Source organism: Vanessa atalanta, chromosome 19 (assembly GCF_905147765.1).
Source record: "Vanessa atalanta chromosome 19, ilVanAtal1.2, whole genome shotgun sequence".
In the NCBI taxonomy this organism is placed as follows: domain Eukaryota; kingdom Metazoa; phylum Arthropoda; class Insecta; order Lepidoptera; family Nymphalidae; genus Vanessa; species Vanessa atalanta.
The window spans coordinates 7,293,390-7,312,907 of NC_061889.1; the positions used below are offsets into that span (position 1 = coordinate 7,293,390).

Consider the following 19,518-nt stretch of genomic DNA (forward strand, 5'->3'; position numbering starts at 1 on the left):
TTTACTTTTCTATGAGTTGAGTTGAGTCGTTATCTATATAGCAGAGGATAGTTAATTACATTTTATTTGTAATTATTTTTTTAATTCATTTTTGGTTCCAAATATTTGATATAATTATATAGTATTTATTAAACAATATATAGAGTTGAGATTAGATATAGTGCATATTTTTATAAATGCATATTTAACATATTGCATATGGAATGGGTAAAAAAAAACTAAGAGAAATTATAAATAAAAAATGTTTAAACCATTAAAGTACGTTATCATGTGATGAGAGTAGACTTTTTTTGGTGTGAGAAATATAATTTCCGAACCATAAGTAGCCATTGATTTAATATATAAACAACACTTGTTTAATTAAACCGGCTCTTTTAGAATAAAAAAAACCACTATATAGTTACCATTATAAATGATGGATGTATAAATTGCATCAATAATCATATTAATCCATCATTATTAATAACAAAATTATATATAAAAGTACTAAGGTGTCAGTCACAAAAAATAATAGCAATATATTATGCTATAGAACAAGAGCCTGGATAATTCATATTATTAATAGTACTTTGGAAAAGATTAAATTTTAACCTTTAAATTTTTTATTTCAGATATATATTTTTAATTTGGGGCGAATAGCTTGAATGATTACTTTTAGTAAAAATATATATATTTTTTTACAGATTAATAAATTTAACTTTTTCATGATTAGGTTAAGGAAGTTCAATATTTATAGATACACACGTTAATTCATAATCAACTTTTAAAAAGTCATAAAGCGGTTCAAACCTAAAGGCAATTTATCATATTGATAGATTAGAGTTTTCTATAAACTGAGATTTTTTTAATGTCTTTTATAAATTACACACTTTAATCATCCATTTTATATATTACATTCGGAATTTAACCCAACCCACTGACCCACCTCATGCAAAAAGAGCAACTCTAAATGTCGAAAAAAATAATAAAAAAGTACGATTGTGGTCAAAAACCAAATACAATATATAAAAGCTATAATTTTGTATGTACTCTGTAGTAATTTTTGTATCAGAGATCACTAGCGATACGTCACAGCGCCGCAGTCAGCAGGAGACGAGGGTGGGCAGCGTGAAGTGCCACTGCTGGTCCGTGCTCTGGTACAGCGGCGCGCGCGCCCGCACCCCGCTGGCCGTGGGCCGCCGCCTCGGCTCGTCCGACAGCATCAGCTTCAGCACCTCCGTCTGGAATTTGTTTTAATTTATTACCCTGCGTCACTCGTCAGACAATAACCGATGCGCACCCGTAACCGTTACTAGTCTTTTTATTTATATATATTGGTAATATTAAGAAAAAGTACCTCATTAGGATAATTCTGCTGGAAGTTATGTGGGTAGTGTCCATTTCTTGCTCGCATGAGACAGGCCACCCTCTCCGACTCCGTACCGAATGGATGTAACAACTCAAAAAGAACCAGCCCTAGCGAGTAGATATCAACCTTGTAGCTGTATGGACGACCGAGTAATTGTTCCGGAGACATGTACAAATGTGTCCCTGAGGAAAGAAACAAGATGTATTGTGAAATTATATTCATACAATAGGGTTTTATACATTAATAATAATACTTCTTATTTTACTATTAACGCTTATTAACATAGAAGGAGTGCTGGTAAATGAACAACCATGACATTGAATTGGCTGTTACTTTACTAGTTAGTAAGGGAAATGTTTTCACACATAATCATGATCATGTATTTTGTTAGGTATAGATAGACGTACCATAAAACTTTTGATTGTAGTATTTGTTTAGAATTACTCCTCCTGCCATTATAATGGACTATATTATGAAATTGCATGCACAATTACTTCATAAATGAAACATAATTAATTGAAATCGAAGAATTTATGTTTGGATTTTTGTTTAGAACAATTGAGGACTAAGAGGTATAACGAAATTCTACTAACTATAAAATATCTATTCCTTAAATATTGTACTCTGCATGACTCTCGCACAGTCGCGAGATACTGACCGACTCTGTGCGTGTGCCTGGCGTGCACGTCGAGCTCCTCAGCGGGTCCGTCTTGCGAGTTGTCCGTCATTGCGGTGACTAGGCCGAAGTCTCCGACCTTCACCTTCCCATCCGGTGCGAAGAAAATATTGCTCGGTTTTAGGTCACGATGAATAAGTCCCGCGAGGTGTACATACTCCACCGCGGAGACTATTTGGCTGAACAGCGTCTTCACCTGGGACGAGATAATGTCTGACGTTGCACCGTCGTTACAATTTATAGGTCTATTACACCAGGCGATATTCAGACTATCTAATTCTGATTAAGAGTAGTCTAATGGCACGTACCTGGCATAGTACACGGCCAAAACGTTTTTAAGATATGTATGTATATTATTCGCTAAATGTTTTGGCGGTAGGGTTTTGTGCAAGCCCATCTGGGTAGGTACAACCTAATCATCACATATTCTACCGCCAAGCAACAATACTTAGTATTATTCCGATTTAAAGGGTACAAGCACAAGGGACAACATCTTTGTTCCTAAAGTTGGTTGCGCACAAGCGATGAAAGGAATAGTTAATATTTCTTACAGCGTCAATGTCTAAGGCCAGTAGAGACATCTTGTCCGTCTGACTAATTATTCCTCTGAATATATATCGTATTATATAATAGGTCTTATATGGAGATTTATGATTATTGTATGGAAGTTATATAGAAAAATTAGAAGTAAAAAGACCTTTATTCAAATTAATACTACCATTGCATTGTTAAAGGTATTTTTTTTTCTTATTGCTGTTTATTTAAATTTCTTTACAATGCATAAAAAAACATATATAAAGTTTGATACCTGGTCTCTCCTAGATTCCCAGGTACGGTTGTTCCTCAACCAGTCGTGGAGGCTGTCCCTCCTGCACAGCTGCATCTGTATGTAGAGGTACATCTTGGAGCCCGCCGCGCCCTCGTCTGGCGAGCGGACGCACATGTCCAACGACCAGTGTCGGGTGTGACCCTTCTGGAATTGAGATTTGTTTATGTACAGAATTATTTCATTTTGAAATGCAATAACTTATAAAAATGCTAGTCTAGTCACTGAAGAATATAAAACAATACTATATTATTTTTATTAATAGAAAAAATTCAAGTAAACTACTTCGACCGTCAATCTAAATGTTTTATTAGAGAAGGAAAGTACTAAATAAGTTCATCGAATGACAGAAATTAATTTTAAAATTAATTCTGTCATATTTTTTAGAAGAAAGTTTAAGAACATTTTATTCATTATTTTCTTTATTTTAATGTAGCAGAATTATCCGAAATAAATAAAAATATTCACTTTTAAGTTATTTAAATTGGGGATTATATAGTTATATTTTAACTTTACAAATATGTTTAAACAAACTTACCTTTTTTTTCTTATTATAACTTTGGCTATCTTGAAACGTATCGCATTCTTTAATTTTCTCCAAAATCTTGTTAGACACTTCCTTCCTGGCCTCTGAGAGTCCACTGGAGGGGTCCCCAGTATTCGCGAATACAATAAACGAGTCATCGTTGTCCCCGCTGCCGTTATGTTTGGAGAGGGTACTTGGTGTGACGTCACTGAGCTTAGGGGTCTCAGTGGTCGAGTGGGGGTCTTTTGAGGCGTTTTCGTCGAAGATGATGCTAAATGAGTCGTTGCAACTCAAGGATCTGAGAAAAATATGTATATTATAATAACTTGACCACATCTATAATGGTTGTATTTATTTATTATCCTCTTTCTATATTTAAAGGTTACACTTACGAAACGTACAAACATTTTAAAATTAAAAGAAATAAAAGAATTAATGTTAAACTTTATACATTTTAATTAATTTAGTGGCTCCATCTCTGTAAGTAGAATTTAGGTATATTATTTGGAACATAATAAAGGGTGCTACTATATATTTTTTTTAATTTATTCAATTTAGAACATGTAATGTGAACAAAAATATATTTTAGAAAAATTACGTAAAATACAAGTTTTCTATGTGAGTTTTTAATGTTAAATAATCATCAATTAATAATATCCATTGTTACATACTCGAGTCATATATTTATATATGTATAAAAATAAATAAAATACCTATGTCTCCTAGGCTCGGATAGCTTTTTCTCGTAGTCGAGAGCGTCAACACATTCGTCAATGGACTTATGCAAGTTCAACATCACACTATCGCCCTTTGCGGGGGACTTTTCTGGAGGGGGAGATATGGGCGTGGGTGACGTGTAATCCTCGGACATCGCTACTGATATCCCGCCTAGTTCTCTGAAACACAAAACAAAAGTATTGGCAAGAAAGTAACGCTATCACTAATGGGTTCTGTGCATGTAGTCTAAGTGGGTACTACTCTCACTACTAACATTTCATCACAAACCAATGATACTTTTTAATTTTACTTCCAAAGTTCGAATAAAATATGTAGTTCCGAATATCATAGATTATTCAAGCTCTCTACCAATGAGATCGCATCAATTCAAGGTCAAATGTCGTTTACTCGTCTTTCATCCTCCTGCGGTTGGAATAGACCATAAGAATAATGTTTGACTAGTAGCGTTAGAGGGAGCGGGCGGGCAGGCGGGCAGGCAGGCGGGCGTCACCTCATCCAGTGCGCGTCGCGCTGCTCCTGCCAGTGCGCGGGCGGCTCCTCGAGCCAGGCGTTGAAGTAGCGCACGATGTGCTCGTGCTCCAGCTTGGCCAGCGCGCGCACCTCGCGCAGCACGCGCTCGCGCCGCGACTCGCTGCGGACGCGACATTAATGCATTGTGAATGCTGAACACATAATATTCATGACATTGACGTCCTATGGAAGGGTAAACCGGTGCGCTACGTAACGCGTTACGGTGCCAGTCTGCCTGGCTTCTCCTTCTCTTACTTAGACGGTAGAGGCAGGCAGGCAATAACGATACTAATTATGTACATATATACACAAAATTATAATGTACATGTTCAAGAATTGTGACTTAGAGTAAGAATAATTTATTGATGACTCAAACCAAATTATACTAAAATCCTAATTCAATATCGATTCATTACACTTACACATCCATAATCAAATTAAAAACTATCATTCTAATAAAACAAAGGTAAATTAAACTAACATACCGTTTCGGCAAAGTGATTCTCTTCACAGCATACGAACAGTGATCTATATTGTTCCTCGCCTCGAAAACGACACCAAAGCCACCTTTACCGAGACACTGTAGAGGTGTGAAATCGTTTTCGTATCTCCCTGAATACTCAGTATTATTATTCGACGGCGGTCTCTCGTAGTGACGTTCCACGACGATATATTCTTGGTTCATCGGTAATGGCGTCGGAGGTCGGAGTTTAGGGGCGAAAAATCTCGGCCAGATCATTAGATTCATGAGTAGGGCGGAACTTATCGCTATCAATAGAACCTCCTTCCACCAAAACCATAGAGAATAGACGTGGACGTGCACGTGGTGGTGGTTGGGTTGGTCATCACTATTGTTGGGTAGAACTACCTCTGGTCCCTCGATGGAATCTTCGGTTACTTGGACGGCTTGATCACATGTGTCTTGTAGGTAGAGGAAGAAGCCGTGGTTTTCTGTAATAACAATATTTATTTGAATATATTTAATAAGTTATCGACGAAAATTGTATGTACATAAAAATTTCAGTACTATTGCATGGGATTTGCCTTAAAAGTGTAATATCGGTTGAGTAATTAGCATTGCTTGCTATTATATTGATTTATGAATCTCCTAAGTTTTTAAGAAAAAATATTTCCAGATTTATACACCTGACCTGACTTAGTCTAGCGCTCTCACTGCGTTGATGTACTAAATTGCCATATTGAAATTTCATAATTACCAGGATAATATTACTTTTAAGCACTTCTTAACTTACCCGTCCTGCCAGAATTTCCGTGCAATGTAATCACAGCTAGAGTTCTAGGATCTTCAACTGGTTGTGATATAGCGGTGCTACCGTCGGTGATGAGAGGCATAGACTGTTTCAACTTCCACGGCACCGGCTTCGTTGAAACGGATGTTTCAATTTTTTGTGCGTACAAAACACTCTCTTGAATATATAGCTGAAGTAGAAAAAAAAAACATTAAATAATAATACATAATTGTTTATAATTTCATTAAATTTTTATTACTAATTAAATTAATCATATATATTAATAGTTATAATAGTTATATGCCACAACCACCCGTTTGATGGGAGTCAACATTCTTACGCGGTGCATTTATGTTTATAACTTATTAAATCGTTTCATTGCATTTGACAAAGCTATATTTTAATTGTTTCATAGTATAAATAAGCGTATTATCAAAGAGTGTATCAAAAACTCGTAGATTAGTAGTTGGTCCTTCGAGCCGGAAGTTCAAAGTTGCAACACTATTTATATTATTTCAATAAACGAATGTCTTTATAATACAGCCATGAATTCCGCCATCGTTTTAAAACGCCATAATTTACCTGTGTATTATGAACTCCCAAATACAATGAGGGTGTACTTTGAGTATTCGAATCGGTTAAAGCTCGCGCGGCTTCCCACAAAACGTCCATGTTCTCGAGCGAACCGTCCTGGAGCCTCCACATGCCGGCCACGGGCGCTTCGAGCTAAAATTGTTATCATACATTATCAAAGCGGAACAAGAATATAAAAAATAATTTCAACCTTGAATTAAAAACTATTAATTAAAGTTTTGTTAATTATCTATATTATTATATAATAATAAAATTAGCCCGTTTCTCTGAACACGTTAATCTCGGCTTATAGTAGGGCTTTCTGCAAGCCCATCTAGGTATGTATCACTCGCTCATCAGATATGCTATCGTCAAACAGCATTACTTAATAATTATAACATCTTAGATCTCAAAATGGCGCATCGGTGGTGGCACCAATGTCTATGTCAGTCCGCCTACCTATTTAATAGAAAATAAAAAAGCCGCGTTGTTTTCGGGCGGATAATTTTATAGGGGGCCATACGAAGTTTTGAATAAATATGTTAGCGGAGTGTTCGGACCTTGTGCTGCCACAGCGGCGCGTGCGAGTCCTTGGAGCGCACGAGCACGACGCCGTCGGGCAGCGACACGCCCAAGGCCAGCGCGCGCCGCGCCGCGCCCGCGCCCGCGCACTCGCGCCGGCTCAGCGCCAGCTGGTGCTCCGCCACGCTGAAGTTCCATCTGCGGAATACCACCACACCGTCACACCTCCCACTCTAATATTCGATACATCACCGCCTAAAGAAAAACTACCAGTGGGCCATCGACTATCGAAATCTCGCGAAATGCCGCTTTTCGTCAAGGCCGCAGGATTGTCAAACGTACTTATTATTTATTATGCTTAGTATGTTCCGTATTTGTTTATTGGCAGTCCTTGTATGTAGGGTACCAGCACCAGGCATAACATTTAATCAATATTTATGTACACGTGAATCGTCTTGTTATAAATAAAAATATAATACAAAAAGGTAATCAGAATATTTATATAACACGATGATCCCGTTTCGTAAATTAAGGTTTTTATACCCTTGAACGGTATGTCCATATCGAGAGTATGACAGATTGGGCTCGATACCGCCCTCTCTCGCCCGGATCACACACGATTGAGCTGTCTAGACGCGTCAACTGTTCCAGTGATCGTTTTGCTTTACCCTGTGATATTAAGTCCTGGGAAGCGAATGCATTCCCGCGTCAAAATCGCGAGAGGTCACGAATTTTATGAACACGTTGTCAAATCATTCATTAATGTGGCTTTACTTTGGGGGACTAATAAATAATCACCGATATTCGTTGTCTGATTTGTATGTAATAAACAATATTGAAACATAATGAACTATATGACTGAATGATTTTGGAGCAGTGCGGCCATCTTTAAGTTCGTAATTTTGACTCGTGGGTTTAAAGTAATAACTAATTTCCTCAATCACTTTACAATTTACATTAATTTCATTAGCAGCCTGTAAATTTCCCACAGCTGGGCTAAGGCCTCCTCTCCCCTTTTGAGGAGAAGGTTTGGAGCATATTCCACCACGCTGCTCCAATGCGGGTTGGTGAAATACACATGTATTTAAAATTTAATACACATAATTTCGCTGTAGGCTAATTCAACTAATTTGTAACGATTACGATAAGATCCCGATTTTATTTCGATAAAGTGACAATTCGTTAGTAGAATTGGCACCCTGATTATCAGTAATTTAGCCGCCACTCTGAACTATGTATGCCTTTATTTATCTCATATTAACGATAGAGATGATTCAACGTGGAAAAATGAACCTTATTACTAATAGTAATAAACCAAAGAATAGCTCTACAACTCACTTCTCGGTTCCGGAACGTGGGTCCAGCGCTCTCACTGTGTTGGAGTGTCGCCTCAACACGATGATGTCTCGTCCAGCGGTAGCTGTTTGCTGTTCACTGTTACACCCACTGGACGAACACTCGTATATAACGGTGCCGGTTTGCGCGTCCAAACCCACCCATAGGGTCTCTCGAGCACCTAACAGAGAGCAATAATAAAATCATAAATTCATTTTTTTTTTAATAAACCTTAAATAGGCAAAGGCCTAAAGTGTGAGTCAGATAAAATTAAAACCAACTTATCTTTGTTTTATTATTATAATTAGAAACCATATTGATACTTGATGTTTTGTTTGTATTTTAAAATGATAAATTATAATATAGATAAGATAATTGTACTACACAATAATTAGACCTAAGATTTTTTTTTATCTGGTATCCAATAAAAAAAAAAGAATAACAAATTAAATAAACATTTTTAAAGACTAAAAAGTCAAGGCTGGGTGAATAGCTTTGGACATTTTTATGTAATAATAAGTGCAATCGATTCGCGTTCAAGGTGTTATTATTATACAAATAATTTCATTAAAATTCCTTTTAACAAGCTACAATTTGTATTGTATATAATAATCAGAGTAAAAACTACCACCGCTTTAGAAATGGAATTACCATCACATAACAAGAGGTTCGCATTGCCCATTAGACATTGTACCATTAGATTTTAAACCAAAAATTTCTCTCTCTCTTCTCTAATTGAAAAGTGATACCTCCGTAATACCATAAAAAACATCAGAATACACTCCTTCTAGTGATACCTTCGTAATACCGTAAAAAAACATCAGAATGTTAAAAAGGAACGTTGTGCTCTAGGAAAGAACACGAACCAAATAACCCCCCTCCCCCCCCCCGAACGTGCTGTGACTGTAGGTCTCGACATACGTAATCCAGCCCTGTCTAAGAAGATGCAAAAATAGCGTAATGATTGCAATATATTGCATTTCAATTGTAGATTTGAAAAACATGGTATAATAATTTAATCAATGAGTATGTTTAATAGATAAGATATACGAAGGTAAATATGACGAATGTTAATTACGCATGCCACTTCAGTATTGTTAATTTTGAGATAAAACATTTATCAGTTTTAGTTTTGTATTAAAATTATAATTTAACTTGACACTAAGTATATTTAAAATATACGTGGTATTTATAATACTAGTAGTACAATAATAGATATAAAATATATATACATATAAAAATAAAAAATACTCGAACTATCATATAACTTTTGTTTTACATACAAACACATTCACGAATTCAAATTAAGGTCTCATCAGCCCACTGCTGTCCAACCTAACCTAACTTAACATGTAAATCCTAAGATTAACCAAGTGAATGATGGTAAAAGTTTGAATCCCAAAGTTTTATGGACATTTACCATTCATAATCGGTAAATCTTAGGTTTTGCTGGAAAATCTTAAGATTTACCGTTGTTCGAGCTTTTACAGTAACATATATATAGTGTTATGTAATTTGAGATAATTTTAGCACATATTTTAAATATAATTATGACTGATTGTGGATATTGTAATTACTTGAAATCAGTTTGTAATACTTTGATTGTTATCAATAAACAACAGTCAACTTTTTTCTATATGATATATACATATATATGTAACTAAACTATTCTAGGTAAACATTGTGATTAACAACTCAACAGGTCGTCTGGTGACGAGAAACCAATAATATAGCAAAAACACTCCACGATGTATAGCCAGCCATAAAAGTATGTCAATCCTAATTACTAGTGTCACAAAATACACTGTCTATTCCAACGACAAAAAGGACAAAAGCCAAATAAACAACATTTGCCATCGAATCGACGCGATAACATTGGTGGAGAGATATAATCTATGATATTTATTATGGTATACGAAAAAACACTTCATTTCCAAATGTTAGGAATGATCACCTTTTTCTATGGTGGTGACCGCTTACCATCAGGCGGCCCATGTGCTCGTCCGTTGTCGGAACTTTGGAAGTAAAATTGAAGTGGATATATTTAGTTAAATGGAAAAGTGTTAAATAATAACTATTTGATACTTCTTCGATACGAATACGAATATGTTATAAGATTTTATGATGATTTGGTAAAGAAATTCATGTAAAATCCAACTTACCAGCTATCACCAGGTCATCCGAGTATTTGAACGATGAGGACAGTAGTTGCTCCGCATCAAAGGGCAAAGGCTCTATGGCATCTCCACTCAAACTGAACAGAGTCCCACGAAGGGATGGAACTAGCCGAACCCATTTGCCGCCTGACGTGAGCTGTGACATATTGTTTTTTTTTTTAAATAATTTGTTTATTTCTTCTTTCTAAGGAGAAATCTATAAGATCAGATAAATATTCTTCAAATTATTTTCAAGTGAAAATTTTGTGATACATTTGGTGGCAAGTCTAAGTATCATTGTACTTCTTGAATAGTTTTTTTTTGGATCGGTCCAATGTTGTTTATTGCGTAAGTTTGCTTAATTAAATATATATAATATATTATTAGAGCAACTGTAATCTTTAACAAGGTTTGAAATGCATGTGCTTGTGCAGGACAGTAGATAAGAAGCTTGTATTTCCGGAAGTATAAGTACCTGCACTTCTATTGAAGTACATACTGTACTGTAAAGTCATTTTTAAATTTTTAGCTGCATTCTAATTAACAGCATTGCATACAGTCAAAATAATTAAAATAAAATAATTAAATATTAAAGTAACATTTGTCAAATAAATAAATAAGAGTTATATTTAAGAAATAAATTAAAAAAGAGAGACACAATAAAACTCACACTAACATATTTATTACAAATACACATAATTCAAAACAAATATTTTATTTGAGTATCACAATAATGAGGAAATAACAAGGCATTAGACAGAATTATTAACGAATATATTATGAGTTCTAGTAATTGTCTACAACCATCATGACAAGTTCAGACATGTCCTCGTTTGACTCTGTTATAAAACCAGATAGTATGCCACAAAGCTTTGAAATAATTGAAAGAATTTCAATATAAAAATACATTTAAAACATCTTGAATATATCCAATGACTTAACAACAAAGTTATGGATGCAAAACTGAACTGAAGTTAGTGACAGATTTGTATCTATCTTTTTATCCCCATAGTTATTCATTCCATAGATATTAAGTCATTTACTATTGCGAGATGTGAGTTGTGAGAGCAATACTAAGCATACTATGGGTCTTGCTTATAACCACATTAAAAAGGATGAAAGCCAGCAACAAAGTCAACTTGAGAAGCAGGATGGTTGTATACCTTTAAATTTACTTAACAGAACTTGTATGTATATAAAAAATAGGAATTCATACAAAAAATATTCTAAGACTTGGATAAGATTAATACACATTTTTAGAAGGCATGAAAGAAATTGAGAATGAAAGTTAAAACAAATTATTGACAGCTTATATCAAATTATATTTTTTTATTGTATCTAGTTATTGTAAACACCTAACATTACTCACTTCAACATGATGTAAATTAGAAGATAACAGTGGCTGAGTGTCCAAAGACCATGCTTTGATGCCATTCTCTGAAGAGAACGCTGTAAGACGTCCATCCAGAGTGCTGACTATTATCAAGCTGAAAATATAAGTTGCTTCAATGAATGACTATGACACAGGAAGCTAGAAGTATAACATAATGTATAAAAAAACATTTACAGCGTATTCATACATACTAAATAAATATGCTTTAAGTTGACATTAGTAAAAGAATTTGGTGAATTGTTTACATAACCGACTTTTTTGTACATAAAATTTGTGTAGGCTTCAACTTTCGAGATATAAAAGCAAGGTCGTGATTAATTGGATTAGCAGTACATAGCCACATTCATTCTAGAACTATCTAGAACTAATGTTTATGACATTTTTTTAGTATGGCGTGTTTATGTAAATGAAGCAAACATATTTGTTTACAAAATATATAAAAAATAAATATTTTGTTTATACCATTAAAAACTTTATATGAATGTTGTATAAAATATTGATATTAATAAATTATAATAACTTACTCATTAAAAGCAGTATCCTTAGATGCGTGAGGATTACAAAACGGTAACTTCTGAATAGTATCATCAGTCCGAATATAAGATACAAAACATGTAAGTACAAAAGCCGCTTTCAAAGCAATCACCCGCCAATACCAATTCGACATATTATTTTTGCAAAATTATAAGTAAACATCTCAACCCCCTTAACTCGGGTTTTTATTAAGATTACGAAATTTTGACAAAAAATTACAACTCTAAACAGAAACGGTAAAAAGCAACAAGAATAACCACAGATGATCACTACCACTAGTTAGTTGCAACTCGCAGACTTCCACGTAAACTGTCAAAAATCAGACAAATGTCAATTGACCAATAGAAGTCAGTGCTGCCAATGTAAACTATTTATTCCCTGGAAAATAGAAAATTGCGGACGCTTTTCCTTACTGAAACGTTTTTCACTACCTTTCTTTTCACCGAACTTATTGACTTATAAATCAAATTAAAGAAATAAATTTTAGTTTTTTAATTTAGGCATAATTGTCTTTACTAATGTTTTAAAAGCATAAAAAATTATTGTTATGTCTTTTTATCACGTAGTTACAATGGATTACTAATTATCTTGCTTAATATCTCAAACTGTGAATTTCGCAGCGCACGAAAGTCACTCTGATCAAAAATATTACTATATCGCTTCACAGTCTCAAAACCGGTAGCAGCAAATAACGCCTCTCTTCAATTTGGGGTCTTATTTCAATTTGGTTTATTTTCGTTTGCGCCAATCTGTTAACGTTTGTCTCAGTGTGTTTTCAAAAACTGTAAAATTAACTATCAAGAAATATTTATATCGGACCGAGTAAGTATACTTTCGGTAATTAAAAGCATATCATTTTAATTAAAAGAATAAACTACCCAACTATTTTAATGAAACAACATTTATTTCAGCTAATTAGCCAATGTTTGGCCAACACATGGTTGCCTTAGAACTATTAATCTATAGAATAGTTTTATACTTTATATATATTTTTATTTATATGTTTTTTTTTGACTGCACTGTTGATGTAACTGACTGCGATAGCGAGTGTAGTGGATTCGATGCCGCGGCAGGCAAATATTTGTGAGATGAATATTTGTATTTGCCTTCAGTCCGGGTGTTTTCTATGTATGCAGTGTATGTAAATCATTAACTAATATAATGAGGTCATAAATTAGTAACTTTTGTTAATAAAAAATAAAAAAGGGATAATTTTATGTATTTGTACCATGTATGGACAACACTAAAATACCTATCGTCCTTGCGACCCCAAAATAAAATGTAAAAATGAAAAATAAAGTGTTGTGCAATTAGTGTGACAAGAATGAATATATATATAAAAAGTGGTCGAGAGCTTGATTAATCTATGATATTCACAATGGATTTGCGATTTTTAGCGTTTTGAACGTCGACGAAACTGTTATCGGTTAAGTATGCTGATACTCGGCGATTATTTTTCGAACAATTTTTTTAATTAATGCAAGGTATTAGGGACAAAAGTATTATAGATCGCGACAAAATCCCAGTTCTTAATAATGTTGTATCCGAATTTGAGCCATTATGTAAAGAATAAACTATTGATTCATGGATTCATAAGATAGAAGATTCGGCTCAAATAAACAAAAAGCAAATCGTTCACTATGTTTTGCTAAAACTTACAGGAATAGCGAAATCATCAGGACGGACTGGAAATTTAAACTAGGTCATTTCCATCGCGAGAAAATTGTGACGAACTTGTTACCTGTTAGACAAAAAAGCTCGTTATTACGTTGGGATATTAAAGGTAAACAAGCCGTTGACTGTTCAATTAGCGGGACATAACTTCTTCCGTTTTCCAAAACCCAAAATACAATAATGTACTAACTTTTATTTAAGGGGCCATATTTTTTCGAATTGTCCAAAGAAAAATCGAAGTAGCCCTGATGATACATCATCATCATCCTCCTGCCCTTGCCCCAATTTTACTTGGGGTCGGCGCAGCATGTCTTCTTCTTCCATACTTCTCTGTCGGACGTCATCTCACAAGCAACATTCTTTCTAACCATATCGTCTGTCACATATCTATGCTAATATTATAAAGCTGAAGAGTTTGTTTGTTGTCTGACAGTTTGGTCGTTTGTTTGGTCGGTGGAAGCAGTCTTCCAGAAGTTCGGGACGTCGCCTAATGCGTAGGATCGCCGGAAAAGACACGTTAAGACCATGCCAACTCGAGAGCACGTGACCGTAGCACGATAATATCCACGGAAAGATGTGCTTTACAAACTGCACTTTGCCGGAATTTAACTTCCGGCATCATGGTATCACTCCGCGTGATAGGGGTTTCCTCGGTCATCGTCCCAGTGCAGAGATGGAAAAGAATGCTGACAGAAATTCACTAAGATAGCCTTTGCAAGTGACCAGAACGCACGTGTTCCTTAAGGAAGGCGCATCAGTCTCTAGCCAACTCTGAAAATATACCCCGATTTCCCCTTAGCAATGACGTTTTTGAAGGGCCTAGAGGCAGAGTTATATTCCTTTCTGAATGCGCTGGTATTTACATCATAAGACGCCGATGTGTTAGCCCAATCTTGGTAGCGTTCCCATTTTCGGCGTGAAGCCGTTTTGCAGAAGCGACCAAACCAGGGCTGGGACAATTTTAAATTACCAGCTTCACCGGCAGAAAGTTAGCATAACACTATTTACTAACACTAAGCACAAGATTATTATTTAGTGTTTTTCAACGCGATACTGCAAACGAATTCGTTTTAATTAAATAAAATAAATAAATTAAATAATTATTTGCTAACCATATTTTTAGCAAGATAAACCAACTGTTAGCGTTCGGCTTTAATTTTTTCAGGAATAACGTATGTTTATGACGTAGATACTAAAAATGACAATACAAAATGGCTTTAGGTTACAAAGACAAACACTTCAATTTTATTAATATGTTTATATTTTAATACTAAAAATATATTACAATTTTATTTTAGGTATTATATTGTTGTGGTCCACCGATATTTTCACACGACTATCAGCAAAACGGCGAGTCTAAATGCACACTTTGAATGCGAAAAAGAAGGGCAATTTACTTTTCTTAGCATTCCTTAACAGTCCGAAAACCTCCGGGTTTTCTAATTGGAGTAAATTTCGAATTTAAATTTAAATTACTTTCTCGGTTATGGTCACTATCGTCAGCATGTAAGATTTGCTAGTAGGTATTCTAGAAAAAAAAAATGTTATAAATAAAGTTGTTTTATGGTTGTATACAAATTATTTCTTCGCTAATCACACCCGATAACAGACCAATACAAATGTGATATTAAATTATTGTGAAAATAACATAGGATTTTAGTAAAGTTCGCATAAGTATAACATAAAAAATCCATGGTCTACTTTTTTTGTGCGAAGGTTTGGAACTTTTTTGCCACGGTTTTCTATGCTGTACGCCGACATTACATTTAAGGTAGAATTTCAACTGACACGTGCAAGTTTAATTTCACCATCGGATGTTTTCCATCACCAGGTGAACAAATAGGCGTTTACAATAATTTACTGTTAGGACATGTGTGTTAAATGAGGATGAGGGTAAATAATATGTATATAATACGAATTAACAAAATAAAACAAAAGTCTAATAATTTATAAACATAAAACTCACTCATGAGGCTTATGGTGTCGTTGTTTGTGTATTCGTGATTATTTTTGTGGCCTTACGGCAGCATGTCTTCTGTCCCTCACAGATAGCGTCGTTATCAATGTCATCGCAAAAAAATGCGTTAAGAGTGGATACACATTCTCCTGTACAATTCCAACTGGAACTTTTTTCAGGAATCGGTGTTGTTGATAACTGAAAAAACGTTTTATCACGTTAAAAATGCTGAAATGCAGGATAAAATAAAAATAATATTTTATCTCTTTTAATGAACTCACCGTCTGTATAGAGTGTTTAACTGTTGCAGAAGATATTCCTTTATAGGGCACGACAAGGTCTGATGGAAGGCTATCTCCATACGAGGAAATGGGAACGCAACAGAACTTGCCAGATTTACAGAGTTCGGTGGAACTAAAGTACGCCTCACAATATTTAGTAAGACGTGACTCTATGCATACACCGGAACAGGATATATTATCTGAAAACCACAATGATTTAAAGTATTATCTGTTGAAAATGCTGTTAGGATAAGAACTTCAAAAATGGAAGATTCGAGTTTTTACACATCATTATGTTTTTCACTACTCCGTGCTTTAAAAAACAAGATGTGGTGAACTCTGACAACTCGGAACTTTTTATATCGTCAAACATTCCTACCCTAACAGGGTCTGTAAGAGTTAATTGTCATTTTACCTCTGCGATACTCGTTCTGCGTTCAAGTAAGCCGCATTGATTAGAATAAAAATATCAGACTTAATAAATGGGATAGTATTTCTGTCTATGTGTGTGTTACTTTAAAAAGATAAACTACATAAGCGATCGTTATGATCGTGCAATTTGAAATATCTTTATTTCAAATTTCACGATTGCACGATTGTCTTAATTTGGGTTTCGCTGTCTTCAGCGAAACCCAAATTAAGACACAGATATCGTAATTACGAATAACAAACGCTTCATGAGTATATTGTTAAGCGAAACTAATTATAGTATAATTATTTATTTACGGAGATTATTTGATTAATATAAGCATATTATAGTAGAGTATAGCCAAGTTTTCACTTTCCGAACTGGAAAAAACAGGAATTTTTCTTTTTATGTTTTTATTTAATCTAATGAGCCGAGATGGCCCAGTGGTTAGAAACGTGCATCTTAACCGATGACTTCAGGTTCAAACTCAGGCAGGCACCACTGAATATTCATGTGCTTGATTTGTGTTTATAATTCATCTCGTGCTCGGCGGTGAAGGAAAACATCATGAGGAAACCTGCATGTGTCTAATTTCAACGAAATTCTGCCACATGTGTATTCCACCAACCCGCATTGGAGCAGCGTTATGGAATATGCTCCAAACCTTCTCGTCAAGGGAAAGGAGGCCTTTAGCTCAGCAGTGGGAAATTTACAGGCTGCTAATGCTAATTTAATCTAAAAGTTGTATATAGATCTTTGTGTGTGTGTGTGTGTGTGTGTGTGCGTGTGTATGTGTATGTGTGTGTGTGTGTGCGTGTGTGTGTGTGTGTGTATGTGTGTGTTTAAGGTGCGTGTGTGTGTGTGTTAAATGAATAAAGAATACCTTGTTCGTCGTCTTTCTTCTCGATTACAGCCTCTGTTTTTTCTAAATCCAACGCGTAGATCGTTTCGTATTTTGTAGATGGTATATTTGTTGTTGTTATTATTATATCATTCTCTGAAAGTTTGATTAATAGAATAAGATAAGATAATCATTGTTATCCAGTTGAAATATTATTGCCATATTCAATGTTGCCATAGTCATAGTTGGCCTGTAAGCCTTTGCGCATATGAGGCTACGAATCGAAAGGTCTTGATTGTTATGAAGCTGAAATACCGAGTAGTTTCAAGGGCAGTACACAACAGTAAGCGTTATGTCTATGGGCGTTTACTGTGTGTATTTTGACACGTTTTGGTGTCAAAATGTTTTGAAGAATTAGTTCGTGTAATATTTCGTATACTGTTGCTGTAACTAATATATAAACTCAATAGTTACCACTAGACGTTTGTATATCTTTTATAGTAGTATCTTCCGGGTTTTTCACGGTAAATTGGAAGTCCGTTAGAGTAGTGGACTCAGTTGGGTTTGGCGCTGAAAACATCATTTTTATTGAATTATATTTTAAACAGGTGACACGTATTATCGAATTATATTAAAATATATAAATGAATATCAATTCATATAAATGAATAATTTAATATTAAATTAAAACCTGCTTAAATAAGATTTATTTATTTTGGTTTTATACCTAACGGTTATACGATAACCTAGCACTTTCATTTAATAAGGATGATGTCTATCATACAATTTACCTCCATTAGTCTCATTTTAAAATTAATTAAAATATAAATACTTTATTCAACACTCACGAAAACTGAACTGGGTGATCACGCGTAATCATATATTTACTCCAAACAAATTTATTGACATTTCATTCTACATTATTGGCGTTATATTTTAAAACAGCTTTCAAATATTTGCCGCCAAACAGCAATACTTAGTGTTATTATGTTCCGGTTTAAAGGGCGGGTGAGCCAGAGTAACTACAGGCACTATGGGCATAATATCTTGGCCCGAAGGTTGATTGCGCATTGATGGGATGTAAGGAAAGCTTTTTTATTTAGCTTAGCTCAGTTAGTCCATTTAATAATAATGATAATCTAAAAAAACGCTTTTTATAAGTCTTAAATGGTTTTTTTTATATACATATTAATTTCAGAGAACTTGTTTTTGGTTAAATTGTACAAAAGAACGGACAAACATTTTGATTTTTTTTTTGTATTGAACAAATTTTATTTTATATAGAACACCTGAAGGCTTTTTTATATTAGGTTTGTTTTTACACACCATTTATAAATGATAAGATATTAAAGTACTTACAATTTAATTCAACACGCACTGAAAACACGCAGCAAAGCTTAGCCATTGGGCATCCTCCATTGTCGTATACTAATGGACACATGTGTCTAATTGTTGGTGGAAAACAAATTCCAGGGCAAGTTGGAACAGAAAATTCTTCTAGGTGACGGTTTAAATAACCTGAAAACACAATTTTAAATTTTAATATTGTATGTTTCTTTATTCCGGTTGCATTTGAATATGTTTTAATTTATTAATTTATAAGAGTAAAAGCAGAGTAATTTTAAAGTAATGTTTTACGTACCGAATCCAAATAATTTAACGTAACTTAAAAAGTATAGTAGACCATGTGCGACGCCGAGATCTGCAGTTACGAGAATCAAAAAAGTAACACCTAAGATATTTTTCATGTTAGTCTATGTGACTGTACTTTTATCTCAAACTCTATCAACTGTTAGGAGACGAAGCAACGACCGATCGGGGAATGATCTCTAAAGAAACTGAGAAAATAAAATTCTCATGATTGCTTGGTGGTGATAATAACAAAGATTATGGAACACTATAGAAATGGCTAATGGATGAATATGTATTTTTTAATTCTCTTAATTATTAAGAAGGCGAAGCAACAACT

The 19,518-nt window shown here is 34.5% G+C and overlaps 1 protein-coding gene across 2 annotated transcripts; it reads right to left on the bottom strand.

The window, feature by feature from the left end:
- Nucleotides 1-623: 623 nt before the first annotated feature.
- On the bottom strand, nucleotides 624-12,676 carry LOC125071234 (eukaryotic translation initiation factor 2-alpha kinase). Of its 2 annotated transcripts, XM_047681351.1 has the most exons (15): nucleotides 12,378-12,676; nucleotides 11,830-11,947; nucleotides 10,467-10,617; nucleotides 8,308-8,485; nucleotides 7,008-7,167; nucleotides 6,457-6,600; nucleotides 5,878-6,064; nucleotides 5,110-5,575; nucleotides 4,605-4,745; nucleotides 4,090-4,272; nucleotides 3,389-3,674; nucleotides 2,833-2,997; nucleotides 2,007-2,220; nucleotides 1,337-1,530; nucleotides 624-1,220 (listed from the first exon to the last, which is right to left on the bottom strand). In XM_047681351.1, exons 1-15 carry the CDS (start codon nucleotides 12,518-12,520, stop codon nucleotides 1,083-1,085), a joined length of 2,868 nt encoding a protein of 955 aa, XP_047537307.1. In that variant the 5' UTR covers nucleotides 12,521-12,676; the 3' UTR covers nucleotides 624-1,082. The 2 variants fall into 2 exon arrangements, with proteins under 2 accessions (XP_047537307.1, XP_047537308.1); XM_047681352.1 differs by lacking the exons at nucleotides 624-1,220; nucleotides 1,337-1,530 and having other exon boundaries at nucleotides 2,123-2,237.
- Between the last annotated feature and the right edge of the window lie 6,842 nt (nucleotides 12,677-19,518).